This window comes from Physella acuta, unplaced genomic scaffold, assembly GCF_028476545.2.
Source record: "Physella acuta isolate Inbredline_101_S28 unplaced genomic scaffold, ASM2847654v3 ptg001335l, whole genome shotgun sequence".
Taxonomy (NCBI): domain Eukaryota; kingdom Metazoa; phylum Mollusca; class Gastropoda; family Physidae; genus Physella; species Physella acuta.
Window position 1 is genome coordinate 37,501 of NW_026732850.1, and position 18,062 is coordinate 55,562.

The 18,062-nt window shown below is 42.6% G+C and overlaps 3 protein-coding genes across 4 annotated transcripts in view; 2 read left to right on the forward strand and 1 right to left on the reverse strand.

Annotated features, from left to right (window-relative positions):
* The window catches only part of LOC131958560 (glyceraldehyde-3-phosphate dehydrogenase), a 10,233-nt gene extending 10,071 nt beyond the window's left edge, over positions 1-162 (forward strand). For both annotated transcript variants that reach the window (XM_059323647.1, XM_059323648.1), the window contains exon 7: positions 26-162. In XM_059323647.1, the coding sequence (XP_059179630.1) occupies positions 26-161 (136 nt within the window). In that variant the 3' untranslated portion in view covers position 162. The remainder of the gene's footprint in view (positions 1-25) is intronic.
* Positions 163-6,777: 6,615 nt separating this feature from the next.
* LOC131958557 (serine/arginine repetitive matrix protein 1) lies at positions 6,778-13,545 on the forward strand. Its single transcript, XM_059323645.1, has 3 exons — positions 6,778-7,114; positions 8,187-8,303; positions 10,379-13,545. Exons 1-3 carry the CDS (start codon positions 6,839-6,841, stop codon positions 13,529-13,531), a joined length of 3,546 nt encoding a protein of 1,181 aa, XP_059179628.1. The 5' UTR covers positions 6,778-6,838; the 3' UTR covers positions 13,532-13,545.
* Positions 13,546-14,036: 491 nt separating this feature from the next.
* Positions 14,037-18,062, reverse strand: part of LOC131958558 (myosin-IIIb) — a 69,841-nt gene continuing 65,815 nt past the window's right edge. The window contains exon 37 of the mRNA XM_059323646.1: positions 14,037-18,056. Within this exon, the coding sequence (XP_059179629.1) occupies positions 17,864-18,056 (193 nt within the window). The 3' untranslated portion in view covers positions 14,037-17,863. The remainder of the gene's footprint in view (positions 18,057-18,062) is intronic.

Here is an 18,062-nt window from a genome sequence, read left to right on the forward strand (position 1 = left end):
AATCCTAATCCTAATCTCTTTCTAGCTCCCTGTTTGACGCCAAGGCTGGGATTAGCCTGAACGACAACTTCGTCAAGCTGATCAGCTGGTACGACAACGAGATGGGCTACAGCCACCGTGTGGTGGAGCTCATCCAATACATGAACACGGTGGACAACTAGGGGCGGGGCATGGGCGGGGCATGGGCGTGGTGTGGGCGTGGTGTGGACTGCAGGGGGCGTGGTGTGGACTGTTGGGGGTGGAGCATGGTGTCGACATCTGGGGAGGAGCATAGAATGTGGGGCGAGATATGGAGAACTGGGGGGGGGAGGTGGTGTGGACTGCAGGGGGCGTGGTGTGGACTGCTGGGGGTGGAGCATGGTGTTGACATCTGGGGCGGAGTATGGAATGTGGGGCGAGATATTGACAGCTGAGGGGGGAGGGGCGTGGTGTAGACTGCTGGGGGCGTGTTGTGGACTGCTGGGGGCGTGGTGTGGAAAGAGAGGCCTGACATGGACATCTGGGGGCATGGCTGAGCCGTGGATAAGCAGTACATGATGTGAACATCTAGGGCAGGGCTAAGTGGTTTGGGGCGTGATCTAGACATCTAGGGTCGAGGTATGGTGTAGACAGCTATGTTAGTAGCGATTGAAAAACTGTGATGTCTGCTAAGGGTCGATAGAGGTATGATATTACCACCGACCTTTGACCGATGTAAAATTAACCTTTGCACTAATCAATTGTCGAATAGGGGCCTTAACAATTATCCAAATTCTAGTTTTAGTAATTAATCTTAACCCTAAATGTAACCTAACACTTGATATGACTGTACTAGAACAAAGACATCATATTAAGGCAATGTGTGTATTTTATTTTTATAAAGTATGATTTTAGCTTAAATTATCCAATGTAATGTCACCCATGTTGCATTCAGAAGTAAAAATGCCATATAGGCCTGTAAGTTAATGCTGAGTGCTAGACTATACAGTTGGAATGTGTTTCTCTAATAACAAGCAGTAGGTGGGTTAAAAATGTGTATTGTGGAGAAAGTCAATCAATGGGTGGGGTAGGGAGGTACACTCATACTGGCAATGTCATTTGTATGTAGAGGACAACACCAACTGTATATAGTTGACAACCCCAACTCTATATGTAGATGACAACCCCATGTATATGTAGATAACAACCCCTTCTATATATAGATGACAACCCCGTATGTATGTAGATGACAACCCCATCACATATATATGTAGATAACAACCCTATCTATATGTAGATAACAACCCCTTCTATATATAGATGACAACCCCATCTGTATGTAGATGACAACCCCATCACATATATATGCAGATGAAACCCTATCTATATGTAGATGACAACCCCATGTATATGTAGATAACAACCCCTTCTATATATAGATGACAACCCCGTCTGTATGTAGATGACAACCCCATGTATATGTAGATAACAACCCCTTCTATATATAGATGACAACCCGTCTGTATGTAGATGACAACACCATCACATATATATGTAGATAACAACCCTATCTATATGTAGATGACAACCACATATGTGTCTAGATGATCAATATATTTACCGCATATATACACTAGTTTTTATTGCACAGATTTCCTTATACATACATTTTTTACTTACTACTGTATTCCCTACATATAGGAATCACAGATTGCACAAGCATGTATTATTGACAGGTATAAACTGAAAATATTTTTTGTTAAACCTACAAAATGTATGTTTGTATTACTGACAGAACATATTTTGTATAAAGTTCTAGTTTTAATCACTTAAGTTAGAGGTGGAAGCATAATTGAAAAAATATTTTCTATCAATGTAGGAATATTGCCCTAATTCTCGCTATTTTAGTATATACACGACATGTTAATGAAACGGTGGAATAAAAAAATAGATACGCTTTTGTGGTGTTGCAGTGTTCACTTTTCATAGTTGTGGTTTAGTGATGTTCTTTGATGGTATGATGTTTTGTGATGTTGTGATGTTTTGTGAAGTTATAAGATTTACTTTTTATATAACCAATTACATTGTCATCATAAATTGCTCTACAGTCCATTTCTTTGTCACTTTAAAGCCCATTTCTAAATTGCTGAATTGCCCATTCTTGAATTATTTAACCCATACTTGAGCAGGTCTATAGCCCATTCTTGTATGTTTCCACACGCCATTCTGATGGTTCTATGGCCCATTCCTCGAAGTTTCCATAGCCCAACCTAGTGTCGCTCTAGACCACATACTCGAAGAGCTAATGATGACATATTTAAACTCTGATCGGCGAAAATAAACTGTCCTTTTTTAATGCAACCATTTGTTCCATAAACGTCTTCTGATTTTAAAAACATGGACATTATATATTAAATACCCATTCCGAGCAAAAACACGTTTATCTGAAAGTCAGTCAGATTTTAATCATTCTACGGTTTCATATGTTTGTTTTGTCGTAGTTTAGTAGTATTGTTTTCTCTAGTTTCTTGTGGTGTTGTAAGCAGTGTTCACATACCATCTGACAAATGTTAGAACGGGCTATATTTTCTGTTATATTTAGATTCGTTGACCTGTTTTCGAATGATCTAATAATTTTTTAACAATATTTTTTTTGGCGTGGTTTTGACCTTCGGCATCCAGCTTTGCAAGTTCACAAGTTTTTTTTTTCTTTTCAAAATTTATTGTTTTGTTATTGCCTTTGATGATTTTTTAACTATTTTTTTTATTGATCTTTAAAAATAAAAAAAATAAAAAAACATTTTTTCGGCATGGGTTTCCGGTGAGATAGTGAAGAAAATATTTCCGCCATGTCTTTTATAAAAAGAAATCAGGCTGTTGGGGTCGGCGGGTGCTGGTTTTCACACCTCCATGAAAAATGATCTTTTGACAAAATTTCAGCTGTCAATCAACACAAACAATCGTGTCAGCAGTCAAACGAATCGCACTCGGCAGTTTTTTCATTCAATGCCCGCCCTGCCGTGCTCCTCATTCAATGGCCACAGTTAAAGGCCAGCTACTCGCGTAAATTACCGCTAAAGGGCCGCTACCCTCATAAATCAAAGTTTAATCGGAAGCTTTTTTGCTACATTTTCAATCGGTTTCAATGGCCGCTGACAAGAGTTCACAATGTTTGTCAACAAAATATTCACCCAACATTCCGTGCTTCACTTTCCCTTGACGAGTTGACTGTTCTAACCGAAGTAGTGTAGGGTTGGGTTCATAGCACCCAACCCTATCAGCTTTTTTTTGGGTACAAAACAGGGTTCATAGCACCCTCCCCTTACAACTTTGTAGACTGGGTTTATAGCACCCAGCCCTAAAATTTTTATAGACATAGCTAAAAATATTGAATTAATTTGTCAGTTTACAACAAATAGCACAGATTCTCATTCGTCAATTTACACAGAACAGCAGAGAATCTCTTGTAAATCAAATATCGCTACACATGTATGACCCACACACATCCACTCCTGTATGACCCACACACATCGACTACTGTATGACCCACACACACACACACTACTGTATGACCCACACACACACACTCCTGTATGACCCACACACACCCACTCCTGTATGACCCACACACATCCACTCCTGTATGACCCACACACATCCACTCCTGTATGACCCACACACACCCACTACTGTATGACCCACACACACCCACTCCTGTATGACCCACACACACACACTCCTGTATGACCCACACACATCCACACCTGTATGACCCACACATCCACACCTGTATGACCCACACATCCACTCCTGTATGACCCACACACACCCACTCCTGTATGACCCACACACACACACCCACTCCTGTATGACCCACACACACACATCCACTCCTGTATGACCCACACACACCCACTCCTGTATGACCCACACACAACCACTCCTGTATGACCCACACACACACACTCCTGTATGACCCACACACCCACTCCTGTATGACCCACACACACACATCCACACCTGTATGACCCACACATCCACTCCTGTATGACCCACACACACGCATCCACACCTGTATGACCCACACACACCCACTCCTGTATGACCCACACATCCACTCCTGTATGACCCACACACACACACACACACCTGTGTGACCTACACACAACACTCCCTAATGCTGCATGCTCCATAGTGCTACTTATTAAAATAATGATTTTTCAATGGAAGCTATACGAATAATTTTAGTCCGCTTTGAATTTCAAGGGAAGCTACTCATGTATTATTTTGTAGCAGGTTTGGCATTTACTTGGTTCTTTCCCTTTAATATTATAACGCAAAATGCAGCACACAAGGAAGATGAGTTTTGGTGAATTATTTTATTAGACTTTTTCCTTTAGTCTGACGTTTTAATCTTTTAAAAATACAATTATCTTTCACAAGGTTTTGTTGCTGAATCTAATAGGGGTGCAAATACAGGTCTGATAAAAATATATTTAGAATTTCTTTTCCCAAGAAATATTTCAATATTTTAGGTTGCGATTTGTTACCAAAAATTCAATGATATTTAATTTAAAGTTCTTCACGTACATCTTACTATCAATTACACGATTTTGAGATGCATTCTAAAATATAAAAGCGGAAACATAAATATTATTCTTTAGACATATACATCCCCTCCCACACCCGGAAGAGATGCCTGGAAAAAACTCTGTCCCCAACCCACTCCCTACATGGAAGAGAATGGGTTGGTAGAGCTTAGAATAACCTTAATTTTGAACTAACCAAAGGTTAAAAAGATCTTTCTTCTCCAGTGGCGTAGCCAGGAATTGGTCATGGGAGGGGTTCAAACATTTTTCCATATGTATACAATCATATATATATATATAGAGGGGTCCATGGGAGGGGTTACCCCCCCCCCCCCCTAACTCCCCCTTGCCTACGCCACTGTTCATCTCTATTTCTGCTGAAATCAGAGTTTCTTTCGTTAAAAAATGTTCAAAACTGAACTAAAATCACTAAACTGAACTTCCCGCACAATTGATGACGTCATTCCAAGACAATATTTTTGTGTGTTTCCTCTAGCCTTGATTGTGTAAGTTTACAAGACAAAGTGATTCAGTTTCAAGTTTTTGATTACTGAAATTGAATTTTCTGGTTTTAAATGTTTTAATAAGACTTAATTGATAAAAAATGATATTTTACATTGTAAGTAGACGAAACGTATGTAACAATTGAAAAAAAAAACTAACTATAATTATTAGAGTCTATAATTGTTGGATAGATCTAGATATCTAGATTCTAGATATAGATCTATATATTTTTATTTCATCAGATCAAATATAGATCTAGATTTCTGTGTCAGTGTAAACTTATTTAGATTTTGATTTACTACAAGACTACTAGATTTCTAGACTCTAGTAATAGTTTAACTAATCTAGATTCTAGATCTAGATCTATCCCTGTGAGCTAGATTTAGTAAGATTAAGCTTGAGATTAAAAAAAAAAGATTTCACTAATTGTGATTTGTTTTTAGCCCCAATAATCACACTAACCCTGCCCCAATCTTGCATGCTTGCTGGGTCGCCAACAGCTATACCGAACTAGATTTATTGAAATTTTTTATTGAAGTAAGTATAGAGAAATTCTTGTAATCGTGCAAAAAAATCGACGTTTTACAGCTCCATGAGTCGGAAAAACATAGTTTTGCAGTCTTGTCCGTATGTCTGTGTGTGTGTGTGTGTGTGTATGTCTGTAAACACGATAACTTGAGTACCGTTACAGCTAGGTTCATGAAATTTCATATATAAGTATTTTAGCAAAATCGTAGATCCGTATCAACTTTTGAGCGATTTCCGATAACCGGAGGTGGAACTTTTTCTACTTTCAATTTTTCAAAATCCTATAACTTGAATATTATTTCAGATAGATAAATGAAATTTCACATGTAAGTAAGAGATCTAATTCTCTGCCTTCTGTCAAATTTTGAGTAATTTCCGTTGACCGGAAGTAGTAATTTACGCTATTTCCAATTTCTAAAAAAAACGCATGTGAATTTATAAAGTACTAATAATATTCCGCACTATTATGCACATTTTGTTTGGCGCTCGCTTGGTGTGCAATTCTATTTTCTACGAGATTTTATTTTAAAAAGTTTAAGTATTTAAAATGGATTAAACAACATGTCTATATCCAGAGTTCCCATCCCCTGTTGTTTTATATAAGAATATTCGAGAAAGTTTAGGGGAGATCATTCCCGGTTTATTTATCTAGTGTATGTCCTCTGTGAGTGAGGGACTAGATCTAAATGTAAAACGAAAATCTAACAAATTAAAACTTGCCAAAAAAGCTACCAGACTGACAAATGTTATGGCTATGGTATAGGTTTAGGCTTGGGTTAATCCCAATTTTAATTATGGGCATGAATTACCGTTAACGGCTAACACAGTAATACGAGTTTGTTAATATAGCTGTGGAAAACAAAGAGAAAAGCAAGTAACATAAGAACTGACAAAATAACAGTACCCCAATCCCAAAACTCACAATCCTAACCCAAAACGTAACATATTTCTATTATTTCTAAAAACAAACCGTGTTCATTGTAATACCCTTCAAACTTTGTCCTTATCAGCAGTAAAACAACATTGACAACCGTCCAACTGTTAGTCTAGCAGTAAAGAATCTTGACTACCCTCCAACTAATCTACTACTACCCGTAGTGAAGAATCTTCAAATACCGTCCAACTGACCAACTGCCAGCAGTAAAGAATCTCGACTACCGTCCAACTGACCAACTACCAGCAGTAAAGAATCTCGACTACCGTCCAACTGACCAACGACCAACAGTAAAGAATCTCGACTACCACCCAACAGACCTACCATGAGCAGCATGAAATCCTCACAGAACAGTGAAACTCGCCCGAAACATCCCGCGGTTCTTGCTCCGCCAGCTCCCGCTCCCATCCCTCCCCCGGCCCCGAGACGTGCCCAGCAGGAAGCGCCCGCCACCCCCGGGGCGGAGGGGACCAAAAAGGTGGCCAGGGCGCCGTCCTTCACCCAGAGGAAGCGGCAGGAGAAGGCGGATGACCAGCGCTGGAAGAAGCCAGACATGAACCTGGTGCAGTACATGTCGCAGCTGAAGCAGGAATACATGCTGGTAGGTCACGTGTTGTGAGGGGGGGGGGGCTGACCTCAGGGGGTCACGTAATGAGGGCCGACCTCAGGGGGTCACGTGATGTGGGGCTGACCTCAGGAAGTCACGTGGGGGAGGGCTGACATCAGGGGGTCACGTAGGGGGGGCAGACATGTACCTGGTCCAGTACATGTCGCACCTGAAGCAGGAATACATGCTGGTAGGTCACGTGTTGTGAGGGGGGAGGGCTGACCTCAGGGGGTCACGTGATGTGGGGCTGACCTCAGGGGGTCATGTGGGGGAGGGCTGACCTCTGGGGGCCACGTGGGGGAGGGCTGACCTCAGGGGGTCACGTGGGGGAGGGCTGACCTCTGGGGGTCACGTGATGTGGGGCTGACCTCAGGGGGTCATGTGGGGGAGGGCTGACCTCTGGGGGTCACGTGATGTGGGGCTGACCTCAGGGGGTCATGTGGGGGAGGGCTGACCTCTGGGGGCCACGTGGGGGAGGGCTGACCTCAGGGGTCACGTGGGTGGGGGGCTGACCTCAGGGGTCACGTGGGTGGGGGGCTGACCTCAGGGGGTCACGTGATGTGGGGCTGACCTCAGGGGGTCACGTGGGGGTCAGACACGAACCTGGTCCTGTACATGTCGCAACTGAAGCAGGAGTACATCCTGATAGGTCACGTGATGGAATGGCTGACATTAGGGGGGTTACATGGAGGAGGGGGGGGGGGGGGGGTAAAAGGTCAGGTTTTTGTGCGTGTAAATTCTAGTCTAAATTAATCAATATACTTAATCTTGAGCAAGCGTAGTTAGTATTTTATCGATAAAACAACATCGATTACACGGTAAAAGTAATAGAAAAAACATGTATTTATTGAGCGGTTAAAATGATCACTCAACTCTATCAAATGTTTTCTTGGTACTTGTGTATCACATGAGCTAGTACATGGTCTTCTTAACTGTAAGTGTAAGTTAGATGACCGCATACACTACAAGTCACATAATGTCGTACAGTGTAAGTCACATGACCTCGTACGCTGTAAGTCACGTGATCTTATACACTCGTCACATGACCTCGTACTCTCGTCCACAGAGACAGAACGAGCGCGACTCTAGGGTCAAGGACACAGATGACCTTGAACTGCAGTTGGCACGTGCGAGAGAACAGGCTGAGAGTGAGGAGTTCATGGAACTCGGAGGGTACACACAGGTGAGTCAAACATGGAGGGTACACACAGGTGAGTCAAACATGGAGGGTACACACAGGTGAGTCAAACATGGAGGGTACACACAGGTGAGTCAAACATGGAGGGTACACACAGGTGAGTCAAACATGGAGGGTACACACAGGTGAGTCAAACATGGAGGGTACACACAGGTGAGTCAAACATGGAGGGTACACACAGGTGAGTCAAACATGGAGGGTACACACTGGTGAGTCAAACATGGAGGGTACACACAGGTGAGTCAAACATGGAGGGTACACACAGGTGAGTCAAACATGGAGGGTACACACTGGTGAGTCAAACATGGAGGGTACACACAGGTGAGTCAAACATGGAGGGTACACACATGTGAGTCAAACATGGAGGGTACACACAGGTGAGTCAAACATGGAGGGTACACACAGGTGAGTCAAACATGGAGGGTACACACAGGTGAGTCAAACATGGAGGGTACACACAGGTGAGTCAAACATGGAGGGTACACACAGGTGAGTCAAACATGGAGGGTACACACAGGTGAGTCAAACATTGAGGGTACACACAGGTGAGTCAAACATGGAGGGTACACACAGGTGAGTCAAACATGGAGGGTACACACAGGTGAGTCAAACATGGAGGGTACACACAGGTGAGTCAAACATGGAGGGTACACACAGGTGAGTCAAACATGGAGGGTACACACAGGTGAGTCAAACATGGAGGGTACACACAGGTGAGTCAAACATGGAGGGTACACACAGGTGAGTCAAACATGGAGGGTACACACAGGTGAGTCAAACACGGAGGGTACACACAGGTGAGTCAAACACGGAGGTTACACACAGGTGAGTCAAACATGGAGGGTACACACAGGTGAGTCAAACATGGAGGGTACACATAGGTGAGTCAAACATGGAACATGGAGGGTACACACAGGTGAGACAAACATGGAGGGTACACACAGGTGAGTCAAACATGGAGCTCGGAGGGTACACACAGGTGAGTCAAACATGGAACTCGGAGGGTACACACAGGTGAGTCAAACATGAAGGGTACACACAGGTGAGTCAAACATGGAACATGGAGGGTACACACAGGTGAGTCAAACACGGAGGGTACACACAGGTGAGTCAAACATGGAGGGTACACACACGTGAGTCAAACATGGAACACGGAGGGTACACACAGGTGAGTCAAACACGGAGGGTACACACAGGTGAGTCAAACATGTAGGGTACACACAGGTGAGTCAAACATGTAGGGTACACACAGGTGAGTCAAACATGGAACTCGGAGGGTACACACAGGTGAGTCAAACATGGAGGGTATACACAGGTGAGTCAAACATGGAACTCGGAGGGTACACACAGGTGAGTCAAACATGAGACAACATCACGCAGTCTGAACACTGTATGAACACTATCTGAGCACTTAACTCTGCCTTAACACAGTTGAACATTGCCTTAATACTTACTGTCTGAACACTGCCTTAGTACAGTCTAAGCATTGCCTTCTTCTTATTTCTTATACTCCCTGTGGAGTATAGAGCTGCGACAAATCTCCGCCATTCCACTCTATCTTGGGCGAGCCACTTTAGTTCATGCCAGGTCTTGCCAGTAGCCTGCACTTCTTCTTCCATCTCTCTCCTCCATGTTCCCAGTGGTCTTCCTCTCTTTCGCTTTCCAGGCGGAGTCCACTTCAGCGCCATGTTGGGGAGTCTTCTTTTGCTCATGCGTAGGACATGGCCCAGCCATCTCCATCTCCTCATTCGAACTCCTGAAACAATGTCGTTTAATCCTGTCCTTCGCCAAATGTCCTTGTTCGGGAAATTGATTAACATTGTCTAAACACAGTCTGAACATTGCAATAATACTGCCGTAACGCTTTCTAAACACAATCTGAACACTACCTTAGCACCATCTGAACATTACATTAACAATGGCTGACCTTTGCTCTACAGGTTCACGTTTTAGAAAAAAAAATTGATTGATACTTTAAGATATATAAGTTTAGGTAACACCATTAAAAAATTAACCTTTGGAATGGTTTTCTTAAACAGCTGCTTCACCTTAACCAACAGCAAGACGTCATGGTGGAGCAAACAGCCGAACCCCCCACGGAGAGTAGACCCAAGCACGTGACCAAGGAACCAGAGCAGAATCTCAAGAGCCTGATCCCCCTGCGATCCCCACCAAAACATCCGGTCACCGCAGGTCAAAGCAGGACAACTTACGGTAATCTAAATCGAGGCTTGAAAGGGAAACAGCCCACTTCGTCCAATGAAAATTCTCTCTCGATTTTAAAAATGTTAAAAATGTCAGAAAATAGTGAAAAACCGCCGAGCAATCTGTACGTGACGTCCAGTGAGGATTATGTAGGTCATGAGGAACAGCAGGTTCAAGCTGCAAAACGTCGGCTGAGCTTAAGCTCTTTCAGGTCAGAGAATGCCACGCCCCAGGCTACAAGCAGAGCGGGGTCCCTGCGAAATTTAGAAGAATATGGAGCTCACCAGTCAAGCGAGACGAAAAAACCCAAAGTTTCTTTTCTATCCGGATCTGAAGCGGCTCAGCAAATGAAATCCGCGGCTAGGAATGCAAACACAGGTGTACACAAGCCTGAACCTGCGCATAATGAGAAGTGGAGCCGGGCTGATGATGTCAAGGAGGGTGCCGGTGAGACTAAAGAACACCCACAAACAGATCCCGCCCCCAGAACAAGCGGGGCTGGATCCCAGCTACAGAAATCTAAACTTAGCCCACAACGAGGCGTGGATGACAACAAACGTGATCACAAATTTTTTGGAGCGAGGTTTACGGCGCAGCGTAAACTGGCGTTTGATGCACACTCCAACCCAGACGATAAAAACGCGGGGAGGTCCAGGTGGGCGAGATCGCCGGAGACACACTCGAGCAAAAAGGGAACCCCCGAGCAGGCCAGCAAATTACAGAAAACCCCGTACGGAAATACAGTCATGAAGATTCCTGGCAACAAGCAGACGTCTCCGAACACAGTACAAAAAACGTTGGAGCTCAACAAGTTATTGCAGAGCGGGAAATTTCTGGCGAAGAGCCAGCCCAAACCTCAAGCACAGCCTGCTTCTAAAGAAGTCAAACAATCGCCCAGCTCCAAGCCCAGGAAGGAAGGCTCGCCCAAATTGAACACGCAGATTCGCAGCATAGTACGGGCGCTCAAAGAACCGGAGCCGCCACCGACTCCTAAGCCACAGAAAAAGGCGACATCTCCTACCAAATATGCTGCAAAGCCGGCTAATGCCACTAAAACAAACACTCACCCGCTTAATGAGCAGAATTTATTTTCTAAGGGAACTAAAAAATTCCAGCAAGTACCTTCACGAAGTCCATCTCTACCCAGATCTACCTCACAGAGACCGTACCAGAAGATTTTTTCCCGGCAAACAACCAGAACGAACTCGCCCGTCAGCAGATCTCCGGTACAAACAGACGCCACGTGCTACAAGTCTGCGAAGAAGTCCAGTCAGCAATCCCCTCCGTCCTTCTCCTTCCGGCAGTATCGCAAAACGGAGGAACCTTCACCGCAGACGAGCCTCAAATCCTCGCCTAAACCTTCGCCGGAACTCGACAAGAAACAGCTGATGCCCTGGTTGTCGACCGACACAGACAAACCCAGCCGGTACCGCACCGACAAACGCGCCTCCACCCCCAGCAAAACTCCCAAAGATTCGCCCAAGCCAGAGTTCGCCGATATCGGCTGTGTTCCTGTGAAGCTGGTCCCGCATGACTTATCTTTATCCGCGACCGACGAGGCCAGCGAAAAGCTGCAGTACGTTCCGTTAAATATCTGGTCGAAATCCTGCTCGGATTCTCTGACGGAGGTTTCCTCTCACGAGCTACACAGAGCTCAACAAGAAGATGTCCATAGCGCGGATGTTCTCAAATGCGACCTCAAGCACCATGTTTTCGTTGCTAGGAAACATACGCATAAACAAAGCAAAGCAGACCGAAACGTGGACCTGGTGGATTCCTTGATTGATATCAAGGACGCGAAGAAGTGCTCACCTGCGAAATCACGCGCGGTCGTGGACAGAAGGCGGGAATCGAAGGTGAAGGTCAGACGCCATCACTCCCACCGGCGCGAAGGGAAGCACCGGCCCCGCCCGCACCACAAGGCATACTGTCTCGTTGACTCGACCGAGAGGCGGAGGAAACGCGAGACAAAACACCGCCATCTTGGTGGTCGACCCAAGCACGTGGTCCACCACAGCCGCCACAAGCGCTCACACCGCGGCAGACACGGTACTCACGGCATCCACGGCGGTAAACCGTGCAACCGCTACCACTGCTGCTGCCACGACTCTAAGTCTCACAAAAAGAAAGATATCTCACACCGTGCTTCGAAAAGGAAATCGACTGTAAAGAAACGTATTCGATGCCCCAGCTCGGACGAATTCAATACCTCAAGCACATCGTACGACGATACCGATTACGAGTACAGCATCGGATCGTCTATATCGGAATCGGATTGTTCTTCCGATGCAGACAGTAGCACGGAATGCTTCGAATCATCAGCGTCGAGCCAAGGCGAGTACAAGATGTCCAAGAAATGCCTTGAGCCGCCTAAGGTCACGTGGAACATGAGCGAGTCCAACGTGCTCGTTCACTCGTCCGATCACACGTCTGCTAAAAACAAGACAGGGAAACAGGCGGGACTCCCCGGGTACCAGCGGAGCCAGACCAGCAGGGACTTCAACGAGAAGGACGACCAGGCTTCAAGACGGCAACCTACGGGGGACAGACGGAAGCGAGCCTGCCGGATTCCCAGACCAATGCGTACTTCCGCCTCCGCCTCCCCGCCCAAACCAGCCTCCGCGGACCAGCCGCCAGAGGGGAACCGGACCTTCACGCTGAAAACGAACTCGGCGAAGGAACAGGTCATCAACAGCGGGGAGTTCAGTCCGGACCAGAATGTCGAGGTCATCGAGCAGGCGATGAACGAAGTCCTGGCCAGACTGTACCGCTCCCAGCAGAAGATCGTCCAGCGGGTCGTCCACATCACAGCGGACGTCCAGGAGCTCAATGCCAGGCAGGCCGCTATAGCGTTACGTAACGCCCGCAAGCCTGTATCCGTGGCCACCATGGCTCCTGAGATAGAACCCGTACGGGGGAAGTGGGAGGGCGACACGTTTGATTACCTCATGATGTTGGGTTGTATGGTGGCTCAGTTCATCTTGCAGTACATTCTGCTCAAAGCCTGAATTCATATCGTCCTAAGGGAACTGAAAAATCATTTCAATTAATGAATTAAAAAAAAATAATTTGGCTTAATTAAACGGCGTTTGTTTGTTTTTACTCTGTCAGTTCTACCAACATAGCCTGAATGTAGAATGGATATAATGATTAATTCTTTCACCCGAATTTTAAGATACCCAAACCTCAGAAAAATATTATATTTCAATTTTGAATTTGATCGTTAGTTTACTGGAACTTTTAAGTGTGAATGCTATGAAAAGGCTTTATTCGATTTGTACTGGACAATAATATGTTTTAATCTTACAAATAGTGGAGTAAAACATACGAACTATACGAATTGCGAATACATTTGAGGCTGTCAAAAAATAGCTGTGTCATCATGATTTTTGCGCTGGGGAATTAGAATTTATTGATGAGCAAAAATAGACAATAATGGACAACCACATTGTTCTTTATGGTTTTACAGAAGGTCCACACACATAACTCACAAGGAAAAACAAAACAAAGGGAGATAGAAAAAGTATTGTTTTATTTCTGAAGAATCGTACAAAATTAGTTGATTTTAGTTTGAACATCGATCCATTGATTACATTGCTATGGTTAGCACTAAAGTTATAGCCTATAGTGTTGTGGGGGTCACATGGGCCGACCCTATAGTACTTGTACTGTGGGGGTCACATGGGCCGACCCTGTAGTACTAGTACTGTGTGCGTAATGGGTCAGCCTGTAGTACTTGTACTGTGGGGAGTCACATGGGCCGGCTATGTAGTACTGGTACTGTGGGGGTCATATGCGCCGACCCTGTAGTACTGTGTGGGTCACATGGGCCAGCCCTATAGTACTAGTACTGTGTGGGTCATGGGCCGACCCTGTAGTACTGTGGGGGTCACATGGGCCGACCCTGTAGTACTGTGGGGGTCACATGGGCCGACCCTGTAGTTCTAGTACTGTGGGGGTCACATGGGCCAGCCCTGCTCCCCTAAATATAACAGAACTACACATGCAAATCACAATAGCACTAAACTACTCCACTCTTTACACAAGTCCTTTAATAAAGTGTAGCCAACAAGCTTCTAAACCCTCTCACCGAAGTTCTGTCTCTATAGGCTAAACCAGGATTATCATAGTAACAAGCAAAAACCTCCCACCATCCTTCTACTATAAACTTGGACCAACATGCTTAGATAAAGGGACATAACAATAAAGGGACATCAGAAGATTCAATATCTTAGCGTACACCTACAAAACCTACACACTAAGAAATGTGGTTATAGTTATATTAATAATCGATGCTTTTAAAAACATGTCAAGTAAATTTGTTGTTTTTAATATACTGAGGTTTTTTTATTATCAAATAAATACATTTTTATTACCTCGTGATATTTATTTAACATACACTACATGTGGTCTACAACTTAGTTTGTACATATATCTAAAATACTGCATACACTTTAATATCTAAAAAAGAAATCAATGTTTCATTTACCTGCTGATGGGGGATCACTCAGCTTTGAAGACTGAATTACAAATCAGTAACGTCACTAGGTTGGGTGTCACTCCACTAACTCATTTGATGTCACCCCCACCCTATATAACCTTAACTGGCACAAACCAATGTTTGGATGATTGAGGTACTATTATTGTTCCACCCTCAGCGGACCACATTCCCCTACCCTGCCTCGTGACGCTACTGTTTCTGTTTACATTGCTGCTACAGTCAATTCACATATTCATTTGATTTAGATTAATTAATTTAATGAACTAACAGGTTCAACTAATTAACCAAATCTTAAGTGCTAATTAAAAAAGTGTTTACTTGAGATACGTAACCATGAAAGAAGCTGCTCCAGTTAATTCACATATTTAATTTAGATTAATTAATTTAATGAACTAACAGGTTCAACTACTTAACCAAATCTAAAGTGCTAATTAAAAAAAAAATTGTTTACTTGAGATACGTAACCATGAAAGAAGCTGCTCCAGTTAATTCACATATTCATTTAATTTAGATTAATTAATTAAATGAACTAACAGGTTCAACTAATTAACCATGTCTAAAGTGCTAATCAAACAAAAGTGTCTACTGAGACGTGGAACCATGAAAGCAGCTGATGGGAAGACATTGCAGAAGGGGCTCTGGATCTATTGCTGGCATTGTAAACTAACATTGGAAAACTAATGGCGTCATTCTGTTGGGGTGGGGGTTGGAGGGTGTGGCACAATGCCATCATGTGTGAGGGGGGTGGGGGCTGCTAGGTGTGGTACTGCACAACTAGATACAACAATGATATTACAACAAACGTGCAACAAAATTTCAAATTCAACAAATTATGAACACAAGACTTTGACTGAGGTTACCATTATTGTACATTGGCATGAAGCAATGAAACATTTCTACAGAAACAAAATTGCTTTTGGTTATTGTGGGTCTTGGAAACACTCGGACTTAAAACAATTTTTATTAGTGTTACTTGCTTTTTTAACGTAACAGTTACATTTTGGGTACAATGTTACATATTTTTAAATGTTAAAGTTACATATGTGTCTCATAACTAGAATATTACAACCTATATTAATGTTGATGGGATAACAATGCCAGTGATGATACCTACACAATATCTATTAGAGTAATCAACCACTTTAAAAAAATCAATGGTCACTGGCTAGAAAAAAAATATAGTTAAGTCATGTGCGACATATGAAACAAATAGATGAAGACAGCTATGAACACAGTCATGTCACCAACTCTAGCTGAACACAAACAATATAGAACTAGCTACAGTTATAAAAAGCAATTGGAACTTTGGTTATAAGGAATATATCATTTTTTTTAGTCATGGGCTCATACAAATATTTTAATGTTGGAAGTGGGATATGGAATTATAAGTTCATGTATGAATGATTGCATACATGATCAACATACACAGATAACATAAACAAAATGCAAGAAAAAGAGTGATTAATTATGCTTTTTGTGGCTTTAACCTTGTTTTTGTTACATTTAACATAAAAACAATTGTAAGTTTAACATGTATGATTATATAATTGTATGAGATGGTGGTTAGAGAATCAAGCTGAATAATTAAATAAATGGTAGATGATGGTATGAGATAGGGATAGCAATGGTGAATTATGGATGGATGGAATGTTTATTTTTAAATTCAACAACAGTGTTCTCAATTGCTTATCCTTTATAAAACTAAGCAAGGTTCAAAAACTCAAGATTTAGAGTTCCATCAAACCAATGCATTACAAAATAACAAACATAACGGAATAATGTTTTTAAAAATATTTGTAAACAAAACTTAAAACACACAGCCAACAAAAAAAAATGATAAAATATCAAATAAAATCACAATGGGCATTTTTTTTATTTTTTAAATGCCAAAAAAAAACTGAAAGAACTCTAGACACAAAATATTCAAAGTACAATATTCCATGATAAATTATTTGATCATTGTTCTTGTGGCTTAAAAATATATAATAAGTGGAAGTTAAGGAATGTTTGTTCCAAGAATTAGTCAATTAAAAATAATACATTATATTAAACATTGATATATGATGAATTACAGATGTGTATAGTGAATATCTTTGAACAATTTGACGTCAAATATAAAATTGTATACAATATTCATCATCACAGTATAATGAGCAATGTAGCAATGGACAAAATCAATCAAACCCAGTTTATTTTACACCCACTGCCTGCCAAGTTCTAGTGAAACAATCTTTGGTGTTGGTTTTGACAATTTTTGAACACAGGTTGTTCGACTTTGATGATTAAACTGAAAGTATTTTGACAAACTGATTTAATTTCCTGCCCTGGTGTTTGAAAGGATTAGGTTTGAAACCTACAAGGTTTTATGTGTTCATCCACAAACTTAAAAAAATTATTTGTAGGATTATGATACAATTTTTTCATGAATAGTGTTAGTAATTTGATAGATATGATTAATTAAAGGGTTAATCTTTAGTAAAAAAATTTAACATATAGTTATATGTTATGTTTATATTTATTGGATTAATGAAATTTTTATATTTGAGATTAAGTTAAATGATCCAATATAAGCAATGATAGGTTGTTAAGCTTTACATGGAAAAACAAGATCAACCAAATCAGATCAAATAAAGAATAACAATCAACAAGTTTTGAATGTTAAATAACTTTCACATTACCCGCTAAGTGGCCGATTAATTCATACGGATACTATGTATGCACATTCTAACATACATCTATGATGGCCAAGAAATACAGTTAACATGGGACTGTTAGGCTTTGGTTCAAGTTAAACATTGGGTTGTGCTAGGCCTTGCATCAAGTCAGGCCTTACGTCAGGTTAGGCATTGCCTTTCTTCTTGAGAACACTCCGGTAGTCCAGCTGTGGCGTGGCATCACAGATCCTGACGCGCGTGTCGGCCGTGTAGTCAAACTGTGTCTTCCTCAGCCTCGATCTGATCTCCTCAAGTGCTGGGCTGGTGCCTGCCTCACCGCTGCTGATGGGCAGTTTGATGGGGGAAGCGCTGGATGGTCTGTGA